The 18,842-nt window shown below is 41.6% G+C and overlaps 2 protein-coding genes and 1 long non-coding RNA gene across 9 annotated transcripts; 1 reads left to right on the top strand and 2 right to left on the bottom strand.

Annotated features, from left to right (window-relative positions):
* Positions 1-19: 19 nt before the first annotated feature.
* Positions 20-15,202, bottom strand: LOC107264124 (titin). Of its 4 annotated transcripts, XM_015732051.2 has the most exons (5): positions 14,417-15,086; positions 13,405-13,458; positions 8,870-13,324; positions 8,671-8,765; positions 20-4,914 (listed from the first exon to the last, which is right to left on the bottom strand). In XM_015732051.2, the coding sequence occupies exons 3-5, from the start codon at positions 13,290-13,292 to the stop codon at positions 3,007-3,009; spliced, it is 6,426 nt and encodes a 2,141-aa protein (XP_015587537.1). In that variant the 5' UTR covers positions 13,293-13,324; positions 13,405-13,458; positions 14,417-15,086; the 3' UTR covers positions 20-3,006. The 4 variants fall into 4 exon arrangements, with proteins under 4 accessions (XP_015587537.1, XP_015587556.1, XP_015587547.1 ...); XM_015732070.2 differs by lacking the exons at positions 13,405-13,458; positions 14,417-15,086 and adding an exon at positions 15,163-15,202; XM_015732061.2 differs by lacking the exon at positions 13,405-13,458.
* Positions 7,553-8,600, top strand: LOC107264197. 2 transcript variants are annotated; one of them, XR_001536861.1, is made up of 4 exons: positions 7,553-8,072; positions 8,162-8,218; positions 8,306-8,432; positions 8,487-8,600. It is a non-coding gene; the product is annotated as an uncharacterized LOC107264197 (long non-coding RNA). The 2 variants fall into 2 exon arrangements; XR_003058830.1 differs by having other exon boundaries at positions 8,306-8,600.
* Positions 15,203-15,208: 6 nt separating the features above from the next.
* Positions 15,209-18,694, bottom strand: LOC107264162 (diphthine methyl ester synthase). Of its 3 annotated transcripts, none has more exons than XM_015732141.2 (4): positions 18,443-18,694; positions 17,666-18,167; positions 17,080-17,323; positions 15,209-15,225 (listed from the first exon to the last, which is right to left on the bottom strand). In XM_015732141.2, the coding sequence occupies exons 1-3, from the start codon at positions 18,575-18,577 to the stop codon at positions 17,094-17,096; spliced, it is 867 nt and encodes a 288-aa protein (XP_015587627.1). In that variant the 5' UTR covers positions 18,578-18,694; the 3' UTR covers positions 15,209-15,225; positions 17,080-17,093. The 3 variants fall into 3 exon arrangements, with proteins under 3 accessions (XP_015587627.1, XP_015587616.1, XP_015587611.1); XM_015732130.2 differs by lacking the exon at positions 15,209-15,225 and adding an exon at positions 15,680-16,918; XM_015732125.2 differs by lacking the exon at positions 15,209-15,225 and having other exon boundaries at positions 15,680-17,323.
* Between the last annotated feature and the right edge of the window lie 148 nt (positions 18,695-18,842).

Consider the following 18,842-nt stretch of genomic DNA (forward strand, 5'->3'; position numbering starts at 1 on the left):
CGTTGTCTGACTTCTGTGACATTAGCTGTTCAGACACTCTTTATTTCTGATCCTCACAGAGATCAGATATATATTTAATCTCTTAGTCTCCCGCGTCCCGGAGACTCTTCACTGATTCTTCGATTTATCTTTTTCTCTTTTCTCAAATATCTCCCGTGTATCACCACCGTTCCAACTCGCGTAGTGTCTCGTGCGAAACTGAAGCAACAGTTGCGCTCGACTTGAACTCTATACGGACGGAAAATCCTCGGCGCATGCGCAGAGACCGTTTCACCTGGTTTACGCGTCGTTGAACCACCCGTCGCTTCGCTTTCGCTTCTCCCCGATGACGTTGAAAATTGGCAGAATTCACTGCTGTTTCCCTATTACCACCACAAGCAGTATCCTCGCCATCGTCATTAACATCATCATCATCCTCGTAGTGGTCGACGCCGTCAGTGTTACCACCCTGAGAAGGTCGATTGTCCCTGACTAATCACTACCGGGCTCTAATGTTATTCTCACGTCGCTTTGTCTCAGCGCGAAATTATTGCGTAGCAGCGTCGATCTCGACGACCGACCCGACGCTTTACGATGACTAACATCAACACATTGTCATCGGCAGACTTCACGGAAACGTGCATACGTGGTTCAATCAAAATACAACACTACTCTTTGTCCCAGCTCCCGTACGTACATTTACTCGTATCTTGACGCCTAACTCCACTTATTATTTATGCCCCGTTCACAGTCATGCATTACAATACGTATATTACCCGATCTTTTTGTTTGTCCAATAAGACTGAACATGCATTCAATTGAATCCTGGGCCAGATTACTGCTCCGAGACATAATAAATTCATCGACTTGATCGATACTAATTGCGACTCGAGACACACACCAGTTACACACACGATACGACATACCAATCGTGGGATACGAATCGAACGATAATTGACACGTGACTCGTATGAAACCTTTTTTTTCAACTAAATTTTTTCAACGATCATTAAATTTGAAACGTGCTTGTATTTTTTGTACAAATATCAAACTCACCAAACATCGATCTTCCATGATATCAATACTTTGTACGTAAGTACTAGAGGACGCTCACGGACTCTTTGATCAGGACAATTGATTTACTCTTTCTGTCCATAACGTTTATCTCCCTCGATAATGTTTACAGTTTCAAAATAGACTGCGTGTTTGATCGGAATGAAAAATAGCAGCGGCAATTACGATGACGAGCATCGTCGAACGTTTGTCCATATATCGTCAAGCTTATTACACTCCTACGCAAACAGCCTCCATTATGCTAATCCTTATATATTAATATCCACTGTAGATTCTATGGGCCACCGGCAATGGATGCCTATACGTATGCTCGTTCACATCGCACCCCAGTTGCATTATTAAGCCGCTATTAATAACGACTACTTTATCTTCCTGTTGCTCGTGCGTCACCGGCAGGACGTTCAATGAGAATACCTCACGTGAAAGCTTCATTTTTCACTTCTACTCGAGTATATGCGTACATACAGAGATTATTGAATGAAAAGGAAAGTTGATTGAAAATTTATCATCATATCGGTATGTGATATTACTTTGGATAATATTGCCAGTGAGTATATACATATCGTGTATACAATACGAACTTCTAATTTATCGTTAACCCGAAGTAGTCGTGACCTTTGACCTCGAGAAGTGACATGAAACCGTCGTGCTTCGACCGTGACAGACTTTAAAATTATCGTCGTGTAATATTATCATCGCGTTCACGTACACGGGAGTAACCAGACCTAACCTCACTTTTGCATGTTGGTTCTGTAAAACAGCCAGGAAACAGTGTGTACTCTCGAAAACGAATATTCTGCTTCCTGTTTATACTGTACTTCCCCGGTCGCAAATGATTTTATTCTTTTTATTTTTCAACACTCCTGAATGTTCATCTGTCCGAAGTCAGATACAAACGGGGAGTTTTGTAATTTGGTTTTAACCTGTTGGGATGCTTGAAAAAATTACATAATAATACTGTTACTCGTGACTCTCGACTTTCTGGCTGCCCAAAGGCAAAGGTGTCTCGTGTTTCGGTCTGCTACTTTTTTTTGTGGTATTTTATAAATTTGCAAAATTACATAATCTATGGTAGAAGGTTCACGACGTTGACTTTGTTGTTCTTGTACTATCTTTGGTTTTTTTTCTCTCATGAGTCTCAATTATTATTCCGAGACACCACTTTCTAAATACGTGACTTTTCTCATGTCGATTCACGCTAACTTCATCCTTTTCTTTGAGCTCTGTAATACGTTTCTCTCTCTCCCTTTTTCTTTGGCTCATCCATTCTCCCAATGTGACATAATTTCTGGCGTGACGCATCGTTCCCTCGTGACGTAGCAGCTTGCTTGGGAGCAGCCACTCTGGCCAACGTTAGCGAGAGTGTACCGAAATACGACCCAAGGTCCATTCCTGAGCTGGTGATCGTCGCATTCTTCGGCCAGAAGGAATGCAGAACGTGACTCGTGATCGTTTCGTCGCCCGGTCACCATACCGATGATCAAGATGACGATCATCCACACAAGGATCATCCAGGTTATTAAATGGTCCGTTCAGAAGAGCACCCGGGAACCAAAAGACGATCGTTAGTGAATCTTCCCTCGAGGAAACTAATGACTCGTCCGAAGTTAGCTGCACGGATGGGCGCGGCAACTTCAGTTTACCTGGGCTCTGTCCTAGTTTAGCATAACTAATCTAGCGACATGCCTTAATTTTTGGCAAGCTTCACTCATTAACTCTGCCCTAGGTATGACGTCAAGGTGTCCTCTTCCAGAGATACTGATAAGAATAGCTCGCCTTAATAGGTTCGGCCAGGAAACTCGAAAACGGCTTCAGTCATTTCCCTTAAGCCCAGGTTGGGCGTTGACGTCACTTTTTCTTTTCAACTTTCACTCTTACTCTGAATTTGGACTACAGGTACTGGCGATAAGGTAATGCGCTTTGTTTTGAATTTTCTTAAAGCGGAAGCTAACTCTATTCTTGCTTCTCCTCGTTGTGAATAGAGTATGTATTGTTCTTCTCCGTGGATGAAGTTTTAGGACTTTTTTCCGATTCATCCGTGTCTTCCGTGGACTCTATGGGTGAATTCGATATGTTTTCTTTGGGACTGGCTTGCTCCTTTGTTTCCGTTATTTGATTTTCTTTTAAATTTTTTCCCTCATTCGTATCCTCACTGGAATCTTTGCTCTGACCTGTTTGACAGTCTTCCGGCTGTCCCTGGTCGTTCTTGGCGTCTGACTGTAGGACATCCGGTTTGGCTTCTGCGATGGATGCTGATGCATCGTTATCAATTTTTGCTTCTTCTGCCTTCACCTGGTCCTCGTTCGAGGAATTGCCCTCCACTTCAGACTTATCCGACTTCTCTTCGACACTTTTTGGAACTATTTGCATCATGGTCACAGGCGACTCCACCCGGTCGCCGCTAAGCTGACTTTCCTGCGACCTGCTAGACTTCAGCAGATCCCTAGGGGTCACTGTGACCTCGAGGATCGATTGTCGCTTGGATTGAATTTGCTCGTTTTCTTCGCCAAAACCCAACATGTCATCCACGTTCATGGAGAAGGAAATTGTTGCCAAGGAAGCATCTGGCACCATGGACGAAGGATCAACAGGATGAGCGGAATCGATTGATTCACCAGGTCGATGATCTGGGTCAAGCGATTCTAATTCAGACTCCAAATTAGCCAATGGTGGCAGCGCTTCCTTTTCAGTCGAATCCTTCTTCTCCTCACCAGGAGCAGCTTCCTCTTCGCGCACCCCCACTAAACTCATCTTAGACGTGCCTGCTGATCTGTTACGTCTACCGGATGAGACTCTGGATGTCTCTGGGGACGTAGGATCATCCAAAGAGATAGGAGAGCTTTCCAGGAAGGCGTGCTCGTCGTCAAAGGAAACCGGAGAATCATGAGTAAGCTGATGAGTCTCAAGTGAAGGATCTTCGACTTCCTCCAACGTTTCCGGTTTAGCTTCAGCATCCGGTAAGGTCTCTGGAGTTTCCGGATAGGAGTACGGTACTGGAGTTTTCTCCAAGGATCCTTCCTCCGACCTTGGCAACTCCTCGATGATGACGCCTCTAGAAGAGTCAGACAGTGCCAATGGTCCCCAGACTTGACTTCCACCGGAAACGTTGCTAGGATTGTCCAATGGCAAACTCTCAACGCCCGCATTACTCCTGAGACTCTGCGTGAGGTCCAACCCATTGATGGAATCTGCCCGAACAGCAGAATCATCTTCGACGCTTGTTATAAAGTTCAAGTACCGACTTTGCAAAACAGACTCATCCTTGGCTATCATGACGAAGTCTACGACCTGGTCCATACCAACATGAACCACTGGGATGGATGATTGGCCCATGAATATCTGACCCACGGCACGTTCCAGTATCTGCCTCTCGCTAAAGGACTCCAAGGACTCGCTAGGAACTTGGCTAGCCTGATCAGGTTCAGTGCAGGACCCACTTTCCGCAATAGTCGATGACTTCGTCACGTCACTGGTAGAACCTTCCTCCTTCGAAGAAGATGCCGAAGACTCATCTGCCCCAACATCCTTATTATTTTCCGTCATCCCATCAACTTCCGGTTCAACCTGATCTCCATCCACCACCCTTTTGTCTCCTTGGCCTTTATCGGAACCTTCAGCTGCTAACTTCAACATCAGACCCAGGTCGTCAAAGACCGGAAGTGGGATGCAATCATGAAATTCTCCCGTATGCTGAAGTCCGTTCTCCGTAAAAGCGTTCTCCATGCTCAGGGTCATCTTCTGGACGGCGTCCTCTCGTCGTAACCTCTGCCTCGCCTTGTACCCACGATAATTACTCTGAATAGTAGTGGCGGCATTGGCCAGACCCACTTCCTCGATTGGCGACAGGTACGCAGTGTCGACCTGCTCAACAATTTTCACAAAGACTGCTTACGCAACGTCAGACCGCTCCTCTCGGCGGATGCACTCTCGCTAAAGAAACTTCCGGTCCAATTGGATCATCCGATCATTGAAAATCTATCATCCATCTTACGAGTACTTAAAAATTTTCTTTGTTTACAACCCTGATTTATAGATATGAAAAAAAAAAAAAAAAAAAAGAAACACCCTTTTCGATCAAACCCCCGGCATCCGTAAACCGAAAGTTTCTCAACGTCGAAAAGGCATAACTCGTATTGGTTGAAAAAGCCAGTTTAGTCTGGCGATAACTAATCTAACAGCCATTCACGTCTCTACGTAACGTCATTCAATAAACAAGGCATCCACTACAAGAAACTGACCTATTATTCTTCAAGTATGTTATATACCACAGAAAACTAGGCGAATACGTAAGGCTATGGTTACGTGCAGCTGGCTCGGTTCTTGCTGTGTTTTCACGTGCCAAACGGTATACATGCATTTACATATTACTAAGTAATCTACATACAACTGTGTGCGCGTGTGCAAATATGCATGCTCTAATCTATTGGCAACTCTTTGAAGTTTCACTTGGTTTCTTTCTTCGATATTTGTTTGCGTGACAGGGAATGTCGCGTGGCTCAGGATTGTACAGGTAAAACTGGTACCAACCTACCAGCTGCTACGAGGATTCTCGACCTGCTTCAAGGAGACTCGGAACGAACGATCGAAATGTTTGCAGCTTATACCGACTATGGTCGTAAATGACCGTGGGAACTACGCCATTGCTTCTTGGGATCCTACCAAAGATTTTGGATTTATTAGCGACTCCTGTGTTTTCAAATTGTGCACGCGAATTTTCAGTCTGTCAACGTTTCTCGTTTTTCACTCGTGTCATAACAGTTTTCAGCTCGACGCTTTTAAGCGTTAAGATACATATATCTACATAGTTTCAATTGGTATATTTATGAAGACAATTTTTTAAAATTATTTTTACATTTTTTCGGGGGGGTTAAGCTTACGCACGCTTTAGTGTTGATTCTAAGAAAAAATGTCACCCTTAAAAATCAGAAGATACCCTTCGAGCCGAATTTTCAAGGTAAAATTAACGTCGCACGGGAAGCAGGTTACAGTGGGAAATAATAATGATAATATACAAAATAATCTCCCCTTATTTATCCGAAGGAGCGTCACTCCCACTCGGTCCGTGTTATCGGAGGCAGAATAATATTTTTTTAATTGAAGGGCTTCTCGAGCCTCTTCTCTCCGTTTGTTATTTTCATCGAAGCGAAGCGAAGTCGAGAATTCGATCCGAACGATGCTGCTTACGGTGGATCCTTAAGACTCGAACGTCGCTACGGTATTCTACGTCGGGTGGCACAGCGCGATCCTGAGCTCTAGAAATAACCACGTGGGAAGGGTGGCAAAGCAAGCGGGTATCTTAGGAACTCGAAGTGAACGTCGAGTGAATAATTGCCGAGTGATTACGGGATTTATAATTATACAAACAGCGAGCAGATCTCGGGCATTCGAGGAACGTCTTGTTGCGCCCTTGGAAGCGCCATTTAAAGATTTCGAGGGGGTTACAGAAGGGGGGAAAGGGGAAAGGAGGTACAGAATCTCCTACTCCAGGTATGTACGAATATATCTGGTATAAGATTGGAAGACTTTTTTTTCATTAAAAATTTAAAAAATGTCATTTTTAGAGAAAAAATTGAAAATATTAGAGAGCCTGCAATTTTATAAAGAATGTTTTTAATGGATGCTTTTGTAATTCATCGACGCACCGTTTGTGTGAAATTTTGGAAAATGCACTTTTTTTTAAGGGTTCGTGATTTAATGTCGAGGCGTCAAGCTGGGTTCAAGAAGATATTATTTTAAGAGGCCAGGTGTCTCTGCCAAGGTTTGACCGTCAATTTGTCTTCTTCGTATGACAGCTCTGACGTTGCCGGCCATTTCCTCTTTTACGTAATACCCGCTTTTCGATGTCGGCCGAGCGAATCGAGTTCGTATCAATTAGAAGAATTCTGGGGATTGAGTAGAAAAGTGGAAAACAAATGTCTGACAGTCGATTTGAGAAAACGTCAGTCCCGAATATATATAATGGTATTAATATTATTTTTGAAAAATACAGGATAAAAGTCCTTTATGACATTTGCCGTAATACACGGTGTCCATTTTTATAAGAGACCACAGACATTTCTTTCGAGTGGCGAAACATGCAATAAATTAAAAAGATATATGTCAAAGAATTTTTAAAGTCATGTTTGGGACAACGGCGCATGCGCACGACTGTAGAGAAAATGTTTAATGCCGTCATCGAAATATTCTCTCTGGTCAAGGATCCAAGGACGAGTTAATACACGAACCATGAAATAAGACGATTACGTGCAATAATACGTACTTAACGACGTTCAACCATTTAATTGCAATAAGCGTTGATCTAGTGCTCGAATGATTCAGTGACGTAACATGAAAGATCGTGAATTTCATGGAATTTCATAAATATAGAAACCCACGCGTCTTTAGGAACGGTAAGTTTATTGACATTTCCATCGACGGATAATAATCTCTGACATTGAAGGAAATACCCATAGATATAATATAACAGGAAATTATGTAAAATCTTACAAATTTTTCATTCCACCATTTCAAATATTCCCGCCCTTGGCTGTGTTCTTTATAGGCTCTCTATACAAATGACGTCCATCTTGAAATCCATTCCTAGCAACATCAACCTCTCGTCCGACCTCTATTAATTGTTCTGTTACCGAGTGAAAGACCCGTTAGATAAGGAGCAGAAGACGCCTATCAGCTGCGTCCGACGTGACGATGCGATCTCGAGACGCGAGGCTTAGAAAAATACTGCTGTAAATCATGGCGGCCTTCTGATCGAAATAGATTTGCGAATATACTTGTGTGACGTCACAGGAGACCCCCGCGTGGCAACATGGCGACCGAGCGTCTTGCGTCTGTGTCTCTTTAAAAATAAAACTTCCTAGGGACGTAGACCGATCGCACGTGTCTCAGAGACAACCTGGATCCTTTTCATGATCGACACTTCAATCACTGTCTGTGCCTTGTCCAATTCACAACGTCGCTGTGGAAGCACTTTTCCCTTTGACTATTAATACAATACTTAGAGACGCTCTGTAACCTTATTCGTGAGCAATTATTTTCATTCTTTTTTTTTTGACACACACTATATGTCCATCGTAACATATGGCGTTAGGTATTTATTTTTGTTTTATAGATTCTCAAAGGAGAGAAGCGGTTCGTCGAACCGGGAAAGTGACTATGAAGTTTAAAGGTCCTTTGCACAGGATATAATGGCGTTCTATGTTACGCGATACGCTTGTCGCATGATTAATTCTTTCGTTTTGTTTTACGCCCGCAGATTTCCAGCCTTGATATCCTTGGGTGCTCATGGGAGGAAATACAAATAATTGCTAATTCCTTGTTTGTTCTGCAAGGAGTAGGACTGAGGTCGATTTTTGTGATACGTATTAAAGGCGGGTACACAAGTAAGTTCGTGAATTATTTTTGTGCTGCGGACGTAAATGGCGTCGTGTTTTTAGTTACAGAAAAAACAGTGTGGCGCTGCTGTCGGGACGTGTAATAGAAAGCGGATCATAAAAGCTGTGATGGTGCCAGAGAAACGTTTTATTATTAAACATAATAAACGTCATACGGTATAAAATTATTTTTTGAGGAAATAATCGTTAATTTTTTTATTTTATTTATTAGCGAATTTTAACTCACCGCAAAGCTATCTTGAATGGAGGGAACACTGTCTAGGGTAGAACTGCGCTTTTGTGCACTCTGAAGTCTTCTGCGGGTTAGAAAACCTCGTACTCCTTTGGCGATAGGATAAATGGGCAGATGATTGTTGTGATAAATTACAAGTGACGACGAAGATTATTTTTGAGTTTTGAAAATTTTAGTTTTTTTTTTAACTCACCGGCTTGAATCTTTGTGGCTGCTGAATTGAAGGTGCTACTCTCTGTTGTTGTACTTTCCTGACTTCCGGCCACTTCCGGTACATAAATGTGATATTCTTGTTTCTCGCTGATAGTTGCGTCATCGTCGAGATTATTGGTAAAGACTTCCGCTTCCGGTGGACTCGAAACTTTGATTACGTTTGCTTCGTCAGTTTGGACTTCATCTTGTTCCGATAAAATTTCTTGAATTTTTATTTTCTCTGATTCTATAACAGTCGAATCTTTTGACTTTTTCAAGTCATCTGAACTTTCAACCGGAAGTGATTGTTCTTGTTGATCAGGTTCGACAGCCTCGTCTTCCTCAAGATTTTTATTGGGTTCTGCTAAATTTTCTATATCTTCTGATGCCACTTCTGTCTTTTTCTGAATCTTATCATCAGTATTGGTATCGGAATGGTATTCTCTACCGACGGCTTCATGATGATCTTCGTTTTTGTCTTCGGTATCTCTCTCAAGTTCCGATGACGCGTTTTCTGCATTTTTCAAAAGTTCAACCTCGATTCCTTCTGACAAAGCATCGGTAACAGTCGTAGCTTCGAGTGAAACTTTATCTTCGATATCTACCAGACCATTTCCGGTTCCCTCCTCAACTTCCTGCTCCTCCTTCCCTGTTGTATAAATCTGCACTTTTTCACAAGGTTCTTCCTTAATCTCAACTTGGGTCTTGACAATTTTTTGCTCAATAATTTCTTCTGCACCCATATCCGGTTTCGTTTCGTCAGAAGTCAGGGGCTCCACGAATGAAGTTGTACTTTCAGATTCTTGTCGACTGGTGTCACTGGCCTCCTTTGCTGACTCATCATCAGTCATTCTAAACGAGGAGACCGTAATATCCTGAAGTGAATCCAAATTTAATTCTGGAACAATTGGCATATTATTACCCGGTTCAAAAGAACCGCCATTTAAAGTTCTATCGGTTATAGTAGTTTCTTTAACCTCATTGGTTGACTCCGAGGATCTTGGTTCGATACTTTCGATTTCCGGTGTATTTTCAGAAGTATTTTCCAACGGGCCATCTGTAATGCTCGTTTCCTTCACTTCCGTTGAATCCGAATCCGTATTTCGTCCGTCGGTACTGATCACAGCTTCCGCTGGTGATTCTAAATTTTCATCTTGACCTTTGACACGATTTTCCACGTTCTCATAATCACCGGCAATCAAATCATTATCAGCTTCTCTACTTCCGGTTACTTCGTCAAATTCGTCTTTCTCCTGTATATTTTCTAATTTTAATGTATTTCCATGTTTATCAACATTAACATCATCAACTGTCTTTTCTGCTTCCTCTACTTCCTTGTCTGCTTCTTCCTTAATTTCTCCTAGATCCTGGTGTGATATCATTATTTCATGATTGGCCTTGATACCACGTATAAAATCAATGTCTACCGTCGAGCACTCGATCACTTCCGGTTCAACAATTTCTCCAAAATTGTCCATAATATCTTTCAACTTCATCATCTCATCTTCCTTCGACTCTGACGACAACTCATTCGTCTTCAAAGCGGAAGTATCTTCATTCTGACCCTTGGATTCTGATGAATCAAATTCGTGTCCGTTTTCTAATAGGATTTCCATTGTTTCGGATTCGGACGACTGGAGTGGTCTTTCCGGGATAATTACAGTAGTCACGGAATCCGGTATATCGCATGGCGAGCCTTCTGTCAAAATATAGGAATAAGGAATTGCCTCTGCGGTTGCTAAATTGGTCTTATCATCTTTTTTTTCTTTTCTTTTATCATCTTCCGCCATGTTTGTTTCATCATATTTTTTTGGATTCTGCAGCTTCTCCACAGACTGAGTATTATTTTTTACTGGTTCCTCAGCCATTTTACATATTTCCATTTGCTTCTCGGCTTGATTTTTCGGGCAGTTTATTATTTCCACGTCATCCTTAGGCTTCGACTTCACTTCAGCAGGAATTTCTGAAGTGTTTTGTAATTCTTCGTCCAGTTCCGCCTCGGCGGTTGTTCTTAAAACTATTTTCAATATTTCCTCTCCTGCCGACGTCGTTTCCCTTGAGGCAGCTGAATTATTTTGCATCTCCTTCTCGAGTTTATCCCCCTCATTTTTCTCTTCATTTCCGATGATGGTACTCTTCGTGGCTTCCTTGGCTAAAATATCTTCAATTCTCTTCTCGGTGTCTTCAACTTCACGAAGTTTATCTCTTATGTTAATATTGTCCTCGTCCTTAGGTAATTCGGAATTTAAAATGTTTGAAATTCTCTTCTCGCTGTCTTCCACCTCCTTTAATTTATCTTCGATATTAAAAATTTCGTTAATTTTTTCATTTTCTTCAGGAGGCACTTGCATTTTTGGACTTTCACCTGGCTCATCCGGTCGACTGGTGTTCGCATTTTCTGAAGTGAGAACGTTCTCAATATTTCTCTCAACACTTTCAATTTCTATGAGTTTCTTTTTAAGCTCATCACTCGTCCCTTTCTTGATTTCCATGTCAACGTCCACGTTGACGTCCGCGTTGACGTCCACGTTGACGTCGTTCTCCAAGGAATCCGGTCTCTGTGGAACTTCAGCAGCGTCTTCCGGTGTAACATTCAAGCTATCCTTGAAGACTTCCTCAGTTTCCGGTAGATTTAATTCAACCTCAGGAGTATCCTCCAAGAGATTCTCATCGAGTTCAGGTGTTTCAGGTTCCCTGGAAGTTTTCACCAAGTCAATAACATCCGGTGTGGACAGTGCTTTTGACTCCGTGGTCGATGGAGCTGTTCCAGAAGGTGACAGAATAGGTAGAACAAGATCCTCCCGAGGCTTGGCCGACTTGGGTGCTTCCGGAGATATTGGAGGTAGGACCAGGTTGTCCGAATCACTCCTAGAGACGCTCCTGGACGCGTTCCTGGATGAGGCTGACCTAACAGCTGGTAAGGAGAGATTGGTAGAACCTCCAGGACTCTTTGGAACGTCCAGATATTCTGAGACATCAGATTCCCCAGACACGCTGCCATTTTTTCTGGTACCCTTGGCTGATCTTGATCTTCGAACTCTCTCCCTTTCTCCAGCTTGAGAAAAAGCCGAGGATAGACCTTCTAGAAGGTTTCTGGTTTCCGTCAGTCTAGTCTCCAGGCCGTCTTCCTTGGTCTTCGGTGTTGCAGGCTCAGAGGCCAGAGTCTCAATACCATCCAACGAATCGTTATTCGTCCTTGCGTCAGTACCGGAAGTCTTAGCCAGGCTCTCCGACCTTCTGGACTTCCTGGACTTGGACATGGCGCTGCGGGTCCTGACATCGTCGGTCTGATTCGACTTGTTCGACCTCTCCGAGGTACTGGTCGATTCATCAACGGACTCGTATCCGTGATGCGACCTTTTTGATCCAACGGCGACCAGCTTGAGTTCCTCTACCTTCTCCCTGATGAGAGGAGCAGTCTCGTCGATAACTTCCTGGACCTTCTCAACATACCCTGGTGACTGAATTTCCTCAAGACTCTTCGTATCCGATAGCCTCTTCACTACGAAGTCCTTGACCCTGTCCATGCTCATAGCCCTGCTGCTTCTATACGAATCAGTCTTCTGCTTTTGATTATCCGTTACTTCAGTCTTCTTCCGTCTTCTCGGCTCCGAATCTTTGCCGACGCTTTCCTGCGACCTTCTAGAAGATTTTACAAAATGATCCTTACCACTTTCACTCCCCTTATCATTGATCTTATCACCAATAGATCTTCTCTCTCTGCTGCTGATACGATTCTTCCTCAGTTCCGATTTTATGTCCTTTGCCAACATTTTTGTACTGCCCGGTAAGGTAGGAATCTGCGATATAATTTTCGGCGTACCACGTGACTCTGCTTTCTGCGACTTTTCCCACTTCCCCAAATCTACATTACTAGTACTTTTTCTAATATATCTTTCGGACGACCTACCATGCTTGCCAGGCTCAAACTTCCTGAGCTCTTCCTTCGACCTGATCCTGACCACCTCGCGCGTCTCTTTCGACAATTTATTTATTTTATTTTCCTTCTCCATAGCCAAAGCACGAATTTCCTCCGTACTAATCTTCCTACCGCTATCGCCAAAGATACTTCTGTGCTTCTCCAGGACCTTAGCCGTCTCGGTCAACGACCATCCGCTCTGGGCCGCCAGCTCTCGCTTAGTACGTTCAATTCGACTTCCTTTTTCACGTTGCTTAACAGCTTTGTTCATCTCGCGCAGGGTTTGCGTATTGTTACTCCTACCAGGCAGGTCGGCACAGTTTCCATACTGATCTCTAAGCTCCAGCAACTTCTCAAAGTGATCAGCAGCAAATACGTAGATGTCATCCGGCCGATGACGTATCACCTCCCTGGTGAGACCTTCTACAGCTGCTGCCAATCCATGAGGAACGCGAGGAGCCATTATCAGCCCGCCGGATTTCAAATCTTCCGGCCTGGTAGCCATATCCGGTATACGGGAAGCTAAATCGCGTCCAACTATATCAGATTAATTAAACATTTCAATAAGGAACAATGATAACTTTAAATTTTATCAATTTTATCAATAACATACATACACAGGACAGTTAATACTTATGATCGACGTCACCGTTCAAAATAGAATCTCTTATCTATAATAACAATTCTGTTATCGTAGACTTATTGATTTTTACTATCTATTTGTTTCTGTGTAATTGACAGGAATCCAAGAAAAATAAAGATACAAACGTCACGAATACGGTTTTCAGATGAGTCATTAATTTTCCTTTGTTCGCGACAACTTTCTACTCTTATCATACCCGCAGATACTTGATTCAATTAATTAGGAAATTTTTATAAGACAATTTTAATTCTCAAACTGTTATAATAATTTTTGTAAAATTTTAAGAGATCTCGAATTCCTTTTTTTTCAGTGGCATTCTCCTGCAAGACGCATGCAAAATCCTCTCGGCAAGTTCATCGGATAATTTACGTCCATTCGTATTTATAATATAGGCTCGAAGTGGGAGGTTGGACGCGTGTCGGTTTGGTTTTGCGTCACTTGAATTTAGGCCAGAGAGTTCGGCTACCAGTAGTAGCCCATCATCTACCACACACCGTCAGTCCTTGTAACAGTCAACGAAATATCTTATCTTTTTTCTCCTACAGTCCCTCGTTCTCTCCCTCCCTTATTCCCTCGCCACGATCATATCCAAGTTGAAAAATATTGCAGTAGAAAATTTAGCCAAGAAAAAGGGAATTGAAAAACACGAAACCAACTATCAATCGACGCAGTGTATACATACGTATATGTATATATACGAAAAACTCTTCCATAAATCCATTTGGCAAAACACGCATAAACACATCATGTCTTGTATCGCAGCGTTACAGTACGTAATAGAATTCGAAAAATTTATTTAACTAAAAATATAATAAGACCGCACCAAATTTCTCCCCACTTAAATCCGACCTGTATTATCCTTCTCCTTTGTCAGTAGGTCATTAAAAATTATTCAAAAACATTCCTAAGGTTAACCACGGGAAAACTAAGGGGTTGCGTATTTTGAATTTTCGCGCGCGATACGTGCCTGTTAACGTACTCAGTACCTGAGTAACTATGGAAGATCCTCGGGTAAAATTTGACAGTATCAGACGCCTTCGCGGAGGAGCCAAATTTGAAAATAAGAAATTTCGAGAGAACGGCGGTGAACGACCCGTGCTCTTCTTACGGTGGGGAGTTCACAAGCTCGACTGAACTCCGCGAACGTTTTCACCTTCTCCAAAGGGACGATCGATGCTTTTCCATTGATTACTTAAGCTCACGTGACTACCGGCTAGTAACTACCTATACCTGCCTACCGTCTCCGCATGCTATTGCACGGGTGTACCCTAACCTATAATTGTAACGATTTCTAATGACATATATACATATGCATAATAAATAACGCAGCGTATGTTTGACGAAGCCAAAAAATTCATCAATCTCTACATCAGGGTCTACCGATTCTCATTTGATATGCTAAAAGATTCATAAGATTCTCAGGACTGGCCGGATCGAACATCGCGTGTCTCGAGGATACATAGGAATTCACGGGGAATGAGTGAAAAACTTTTCTGGATAGCCAATCGATCTCCAACTATTAAAGGTGAGAGGGTAAACGTTCTCTTCCATAGAGATACTAAGGTCAGATAAGCTACAGTCCTTGAGGACGAAGTAGGGATATAGAGATTTGCCTAACCTTTATTTTATATATATGCTACATATACTATATCTACTATCCTGCCCAGCTGTCCGTGATAAAAATACTCCTGTAAAGGTCGTGGGGCTTATATATGTATACATATAAACTTACTTTATTTGAGAATATCCAAGCAAAGATCCGATAACGTCTTTATTTTTTTGTACAGCTATCTTCCTACAAAAATAGATGCATACTTGGATGAGATATCCCTGGTATATACTTATAATAAATAAATAATCATAATTAATAAGTAGTATTGATCCTAGATCAACAGACTGTGTCAAGGACTTTCAAGAGTAATAGACAAACAGTATCCAACAGGGATGCTGCAGTTATTCAAGTTCAAAGATTAGCAAAATCTTTGAGCACGAATCGCAAATCGAGTATATAAATACATAGTGTTTTTAGTAAAAGCTGCCATACCCACAGGAGGAGCCTTAACCTTGCGATCGACATAACCTCTCATAATAAAATCTGGCATATCATATGAAACAGTCTGTATACGCTACGTGGTACGTATACCGGCCACTTAAGTGTATATAAAACTTCTTCATGATTGAAGAAACCGAAATTCTTTGGAGAATTGGTCTGCTCGAATGAAGCTCGTCAAAGGAATATGTGCAAACAATTTGAAAGATGTTAAATCCACTTTATTTATCAGCTCGCCTTGATACCGTCTGCTAGCCAGATGCACAGAGTGTAAATGCATAACCACGCATCAACTATAAATACAATAGGATAATAATAGACTGTGACAGATATACCCAGAGATTATTCAGTAACCTCCGTTAATTATTTCTTATTAGAGTCCAGCACTCATTGTTGTTTTCTATTGCTGTAGATTGCACAGAGCAATCTGTATATTTGAGCGAGGAAATTTGAAAGCTCAAAATCATACGAATTTCATCAATCCACACGTGGCTTTTGTGCAGGCTGTATTTATGCACGCGATAACGAGGGCAATAACGTGCTGATAGTAAGCACAAGACTTTATAATGCCTTTCCAATGACAAAAACGTGACACTCGGTATACAACTTTTTTTTCAAGTAGCTTATCGACTCTGCTTTGTATAATTTTACTTTCTTTTTACTTGCCAGTTAAAAGGGATATACAAAAATATTCGGTTTCCGGTGTAAACCATTGCGTTTTCTTTCGTGGTGTAAATCGATCAAGATCCAAAAATGGAAACATTTACGAAGTGGTTCAACGAATGTTCTTGTAATTCTACACGTGGTTTTCAATGGCCAATCAACGATATCGATTTTCACTGGCTTGTTATTCTGGCTTATACGTATTTTCGCCCTGAAAAATAATCCTAAGCAGCATCGATCCTTTTTATTGAAGGGTCTGTGTGCTTTTATGTATTCACGTACATATGTAACGTATATATACTACGTGGTCTTTTTTCGCTATGCGCTTGAAGCTTGACGGCCTGCTTAACGAGAGCTTCCATTTGGATTGTAGTACTTTGTGAAAATTACGTTGCTCTAGATCACAGTAATTTCGCATAATTTTTATTCTCTGTTTCTTGCCAATGTCAATTGTCTCATACGCTCCCACACTCGTTACGTTACTGCATTGAATTACTAATTGGGCAATTGGAAACGTCCACCCACGTGTTACCGAGACACATTGAAAGACTTGTGTTCTGCAGTTTTGCAAATTTTCATAGAGAAATGTCAAACGGGATTGAGTGTATACTGATGTTATTATAGAGAATATAATTCTTTGGATTTTTCAGACACGTAATACGTGTCGTGCAGTGTAGTTAGTATCTCGTTTCTATATCGTAACGTACGGTTTCAAGTATGTCTAATCATGAAAAGTGAATAGAGCTATCGATCAGTTAAAAAGAGCTTTATCATTCTGGAATGAATAATAAAATTATACGATAATAACGAATACTCCTGGAACAATTATACAGTGAAAAATACTTTTGTAAATCAAATGTGAATTTCGCGTGTCAGATAATAAATTTACCGACAGTATATTCCGATCGATTTCAAGAGATTATATATTGTACATACTCAATATATCTGTGTCAATGACTTTCTTTGCGTTTTGTCATCTCTTCAAATTTTTCCTTATCCGTGGCATATTGCAAAAGATATTCGATCTCCAGTGGATGCAGGGATTCCCCTGGGATTATCAGACAGTGAAGTGGAGCTCCAAGATCAGTCTCCTTCATGTCCTTGAGGGAGCAGGCGACTATCCTCTGATTGTCGGAACCAACACGGGCGAGACCTACTGCAAGACTTTCGGCTGTGAAGGCTACAGAAAGAGAAAAAAAAATTAATTGCTTTCTTCGTAAACTATATTTGATTAATTCTCGTTAATCATGAGTTCCCACCTACAGGAACTACGCAACTATCTACTCCAAGGACAAGACCAATCTATAGAAGGATTACAGATGCCGTTGAGCACAGCGTTCTCGAACTCGTTAAAAAGAATAACAGAGTTTATTCTTTTATGATGTTAAAACGTACTGAATTCGTTGCGGCTATCGGAACTTTGATTTGCGCGCTGTTTATCATACAGCAAAAGCATCGAGTTAATTGAGAAAGGTCAATGATTGGCCACTTTTATTTAGGACAGTGTTATGATTCTACTGACCTAATTCTTCTGCTCCAGATTCCAGCATCTTCTCGAGTATCTGTAAGAGTTGCTCGGATGCCTCGGCAACACTCATAAATCTTGGTGGCATGTACTCCTTGCGCTTCTTCAGGATACTCTCCAGGGTCGGCTCCTTGACTTTGATGTCCAAGAGGCAGAGAGTGTGTAAACCTCGACGTCGATTAGATGCGATTTTCTCGTAAAAGCTGTCTGGCTTCCAACTGTCCGTCCAGTATGGAATGGAAACTACTTCACCGTAGGAATACAGCTGGAGGCCACAGCATCCGATGGCATTGAGAATGGAAGCATTGTGGACGACGTGGACCTTTACGCCTCTTTCTCGAGCACGTAATACCAGGTCGGTGTGCGTAGTGGCACCGAAAGGATCGCCCACCACGAGAAAGGCTACATTTTCATTTTCGGTATTGTACAAGATTTCTTCGGCGCCGCTTTCCACCAGCTCGCGATCCGCTACTATTACAGGTCGGCCATAAAACTCTTCCTAACCGTTCGAAAGACAAAAAAGAACAATATAATATGAAATTTGGTATAGAGTCGAGTATTGTTCGTTATGAAATTTGAATTTAATTGATAGTTGCTTACTGGCGCCATCTTGTGAATACCCGGCTAAACCCACAGTCAATGCTAACATGTCATTTTAGCGGTAGTTCATTTAGATTTTCAATTGTTTGTGCGTAATTGTAATCGGAAAGTACTTGAAAGAGGGTTGGAATGATTCATTTCAAATGGGATTAATCAATTTCAATATGTACTTACCAATGATTCTTGTCCAACCGTTAAAATTGACGTATATGCCTCTAAGTATACTCTGTCACATTTCTTTATGATTTCAAGTCCCTTCACCGTGACATCTTTTGCGTCTCCTAGTCCCAGTCCAATCACATAAAACATCGTAATAATAAGAACACTTGTTAATGATTCTTTGAAGAAAACTCGATTTATGAGTGACACACGTGTTGCTTGGAAGACACAGTTACCGCCATGATGAATATCCAACGTGTTGAGTATTGGCGCGGAATTTTTAAATGAATACAGCACAATAATGTTCTGCAACAGTAAAAGATTTTGATTCTTAATCTTTAATCGACAATCCTTGTTGAGATCATGAAAAAAGTAAAAAATAAATTATTGTTAAAGGACAACGGAAAAATGAGAA

The sequence above is a fragment of the Cephus cinctus genome, unplaced genomic scaffold (genome assembly GCF_000341935.2).
Source record: "Cephus cinctus unplaced genomic scaffold, Ccin1 Ccin1_scaffold0013, whole genome shotgun sequence".
Classification (NCBI taxonomy): domain Eukaryota; kingdom Metazoa; phylum Arthropoda; class Insecta; order Hymenoptera; family Cephidae; genus Cephus; species Cephus cinctus.